Below are 4,111 nucleotides of genomic sequence, written 5' to 3'. Positions count from 1 at the left end.
CATCCAACCAACCAACCAACCATACATCCAACCAACCAACCAACCAACCATCCAACCATCCATCCATCCATCCATCCATCCATCCTGACGTTAAGGTTTGTCTCTGGTCCCTCAGTACGATCTGTCAGAGTCTCAGATTCTCTTCTTCTCTCTTCCTCTCCCCAGTGTCCCGGTCCCAGGTTTCCTCCCAGCGCCAGGAGGTTCTGATGGAGAACGTGACTCGGACGTCGGACCACGCCGGCGTCCTCCAGCAGACGCTGGGCGAGGCGTCCACGCAGGCCGACCTGCTGGAAAACATCTGGAAGCTGGAAAGCATCTTCCAGAACCACAGCAGCTGGCTGCAGCGGCTGGAGATCCTCATCAAGGTGAGAGAGAACAGCAACACCTCACCTGGCGCTGATCCGACGGTCCCACCTGTTAGAGACGATCTGAGGAAACTGTTAGAGAACCGACAGGAGAGAGAGGCTGATCTCTCCCACCCTCTTCCAGGGCCTGGAGGTCGATCTGAGGAGCATCCAGGCGAACTCTCTGCAGTCAGAAGGTTACCTGGTCCAGCTGGACGACCGTCTGTCCTCCTTCAGCAGCTCGGCTGGCAGGAACCTGACCGTCCTGAGCGTGGAGGTTGCCCGGACCTCCAGGTGGCTCCGCGACCACGACGTCCTGCTGAGGTTCGCATCCCAGAGTCTGACGACTAAAACGTCAAACAGGGACGAATCTTAACCATTTGGTTGTGTTTCAGGGACGCTTCGGGACATTTGAATGGACTCAGAGAGAAACTAGACGAAGTCAACTGGACTGTTGGAGCTGTAAATCACACCTTCACCAACGACATCAGCATCCATCACCTTAAAATTAAAGACCTGCAGGTTGGAGATGAAAAAGCAGCATAATAATTGTTGAATCCTGCAAAAACACAAAAATCTTACCAAGTATTTTTGGTCTAGTTTTTGAAACAAGACGAAACTAACTTAAAAGTAACTTTTCAGCAAGATGTAGAAGCTTGTTTTAAGTCAGTAGTTCTTTAATATTTATGAAAAAAGTACTAGTTCCATTGGCAGATGAGTCAAACTCGAGGCCCGGGGGCCAAATCTGGCCCTCTGTAGCTTTTCCCGTGGCCGTTTAAACTCCAGATTACATCAGTAACTCCTTCCAGTTTTTCACAAATCTGCAAAATTCACACAAAATCAACAAATCTCCACATTTTTATCTGATTTTCCTGCAAATTTTCTCAAAATTGATCAAAAACTTTGAGTTTAAGTGACTGCAGCCTCAGTCTTGCTTGATGTTAAATTATACTCTGTAATTTATACGGTGAGCAATTAAAAGTCATCATACATTAGCGTAAATAGAAAAATTCCTTGCAAACATTTCTAAATTGGCGCCACAAAATCTGTAATTTTGATTGCAAGAAAACAATCACAAAATCTTGGAGGAACAGCTATTTATCAATATTTTAACTTTTTATTTGATTTTATCAATATAGGGTATATATTTTGGCACAACCGGCCCTTTAAGAGCATTTAGATTTTTGATATGGCCCAAAATGAAAATTAGTTTGACAGCCCTGTTTTATAACATGTGAAAAATGTTATAAAACATTTTTCACATGTTATAATGTGAAAAATGTTCACATTATAACATAATGTGTTAAATAATCAGCCAGTGGATTATTTAACTTAATCCACTGGCGGATTAAGTTAAATAATCCGCCAGTGGAACTACAACTGGGTTGCTAGGTAACGGGCTGGGCTTGGCTGGTGTTGCTAGGTGACGTGGTGGGCTTGGCTGGTGTTGCTAGGTGACGTGGTGGGCTTGGCTGGTGTTGCTAGGTAACGGCGCCAGTGGAACTAGAACTTTTTCATCAGTATTAAGGATTTATTGACTTAAAACAAGCTCCTATATCTTCCTGAAAATTATTCGGAAGTTATTTTTGTCATATTTTAAGTGCACTAATATATTGGCTACTATATGTTTTTTTATGGACCATAATTGTGTCTAAATAAATAGGATTGATTTGCACTAGAAGCTGGGGAAAAGAAATATATAAATTTTGTGATTTTGCAGTGAAACCTCTGCATAAAAGCCTTGTAGGTCGATAACAATCTGCATTATGCTTCTCAGATACAGATCCACAACATCACAGACGACACCAGCAGTTTGTGGGTGACACACATCCACACGGAGACGCAGCTGAGGAACGAGATGGAGATCCTGAACTCGATCACCGAGGATCTGCGGCTGAAGGACTGGGAGCACTCCATGACCCTGAAGAACCTCACCACTCTGGAGGGTGAGCAAAGATCTGATTATGTCCAGAGTTTAAGATGACAAACCTGAATTTGTCTTAAAGTCACAGTACAACTTACATTTAAAGGTGACCTATTATACTTCTCTGAAGAGGTTATAATAGATACTAAACATGTCCATTACATTTTGTGCACAAAATTATTTTTAGATAATGAGATTTCAGAGGGAGATCCTTTCAGAATGGAATATTTTAGGGCCTCTTGTCACTTTAAATCCAAATCATCTTCTGCTGGCCACGCCCCCAAACTCAATGTTTACACACACACATGAAAATAGCTGCAAACAGAATTGAAATTATGCAATCGTACATATTTGAAAAGCAGAACAACCAACAAGAATACAGCAAGTCGTTTCTGAATAGTAAAGTCAATAAACAAACACCTGTCTGTTCCAGCAGCCATTGTACCGGGGATACAGAGGTAAAACCAGCTGACTAAATGTGCTGGAGCTCTGCTTGGGTTGCTAGGTAACGGGATCGGGCTTGTGTGGGGTTGCTAGGTAACAGCACAGTGTCCGTCAAATTTGACTTAACAATCAGGAAATTTTCCAGACACTACAAAATATTACCTTATTGCCAAAAAACAACTGAGTGTTTTTTTTTTTTTAGTGCTTTGGCTTTTTCAGATGCATTTGAGACCCAAATGAATCACAAGTACAACAACGTGCAAAATGTGATTTTTTTACAATAGCTTCCCATAAAATCTGCTTTTACCTTGAAACTTTGGTTACTTCTAAGCATCTCGGAACGGGTTCTCTAAGTAAATCTAAATTAGCTTTACTAGCACTGTAAAAACGTAAATATCATATTAAAGTTAGGTAAGTCTTTGCTGCTGWAGGTTGTTCTCTCAGTTCTTCAGTCATGTGACTCAGGATTTTTTTTCTCACTACTTTTCATTTTGTTTTTGGCATTAAACATGTAAAAATCTAGGATGGTGTTTCATCTTGTTAATCTAATGTTGGATTAGTATAAATTAAAGATCTGAAGGAAAGCAAACAACTCTTACTTTGATCAGACACATGAAGTTTGACATTATTGAAGGGTTTTGTTTTATTTTTATGGAGCACCATAGAAACTGGAGTTTTAGTCCTATAAAAGAAACCTGTTTATGACATAACAGTATTATTATACATATGATCTACAACAGCTGTAGAGATATTAAAACCATGCAACATTAGGTACTCTCCCCACTGGTTTTATTGCAGTATTTTGGTTCAGTCAAAGAAGAAGTTATTAAATATCTGGTGAGTTTCTGTGGTGTTTTGGAGCAATATTTTGCTAAAAGACCCAATAAAAGACATAGAACAGTTTTGGAGCATTGGAGCCTCTTCTACATGAATGAATAAGAAGACGACGGTATTTGGGAGCAACTGTCGTCAACACAAACGATCTTCTGCCATGAATTGCACAAAGACTTACATGCTACGTTTAGGCACAGGCGGTGCAGCAAATGGCATCTATTTTAACCCCAGAATGTTTCGTGGTAGAACAGTAAACAATTTAAAATGTTCTAGGCCAAATCAGCAACTGAGTTAACAAAACGCAACAGCTAAAACACTGTAGCACAACTGTACAGATACATGTGCAAAATCCAAATGTACTGTTATTACTCAGTGAATATAACCATGATTGAAAATAGCACTTTAGCATTAGCTTCCTCCCTAAATACCATGTTTAAATAGCACTTTAGCATTAACTTCCTCCCTAAACGCCATGTTTAAATAGCGCTTTAGCATTAGCTCTCTCCCTAAATACCATGTTTAAATAGCTCTTTAGCATTAGCTCTCTCCCTAAATACCATGTTTA

The 4,111-nt window shown here is 40.4% G+C and overlaps 1 protein-coding gene across 2 annotated transcripts in view; it reads left to right on the top strand.

The window, feature by feature from the left end:
- scara5 (scavenger receptor class A, member 5 (putative)) overlaps positions 1–4,111 on the top strand; it is an 81,113-nt gene that overhangs the window by 44,327 nt on the left and 32,675 nt on the right. For both annotated transcript variants that reach the window (XM_008397282.2, XM_008397281.2), the window contains exons 4-7: positions 166–365; positions 490–668; positions 740–866; positions 2,122–2,290. In XM_008397282.2, coding sequence (XP_008395504.1) covers positions 166–365; positions 490–668; positions 740–866; positions 2,122–2,290 — 675 coding nt within the window. The remainder of the gene's footprint in view (positions 1–165; positions 366–489; positions 669–739; positions 867–2,121; positions 2,291–4,111) is intronic.

The sequence above is a fragment of the Poecilia reticulata genome, linkage group LG21, assembly GCF_000633615.1.
Source record: "Poecilia reticulata strain Guanapo linkage group LG21, Guppy_female_1.0+MT, whole genome shotgun sequence".
Classification (NCBI taxonomy): Eukaryota; Metazoa; Chordata; class Actinopteri; order Cyprinodontiformes; family Poeciliidae; genus Poecilia; species Poecilia reticulata.
This window is presented reverse-complemented; position numbering and strand designations above follow the sequence as displayed.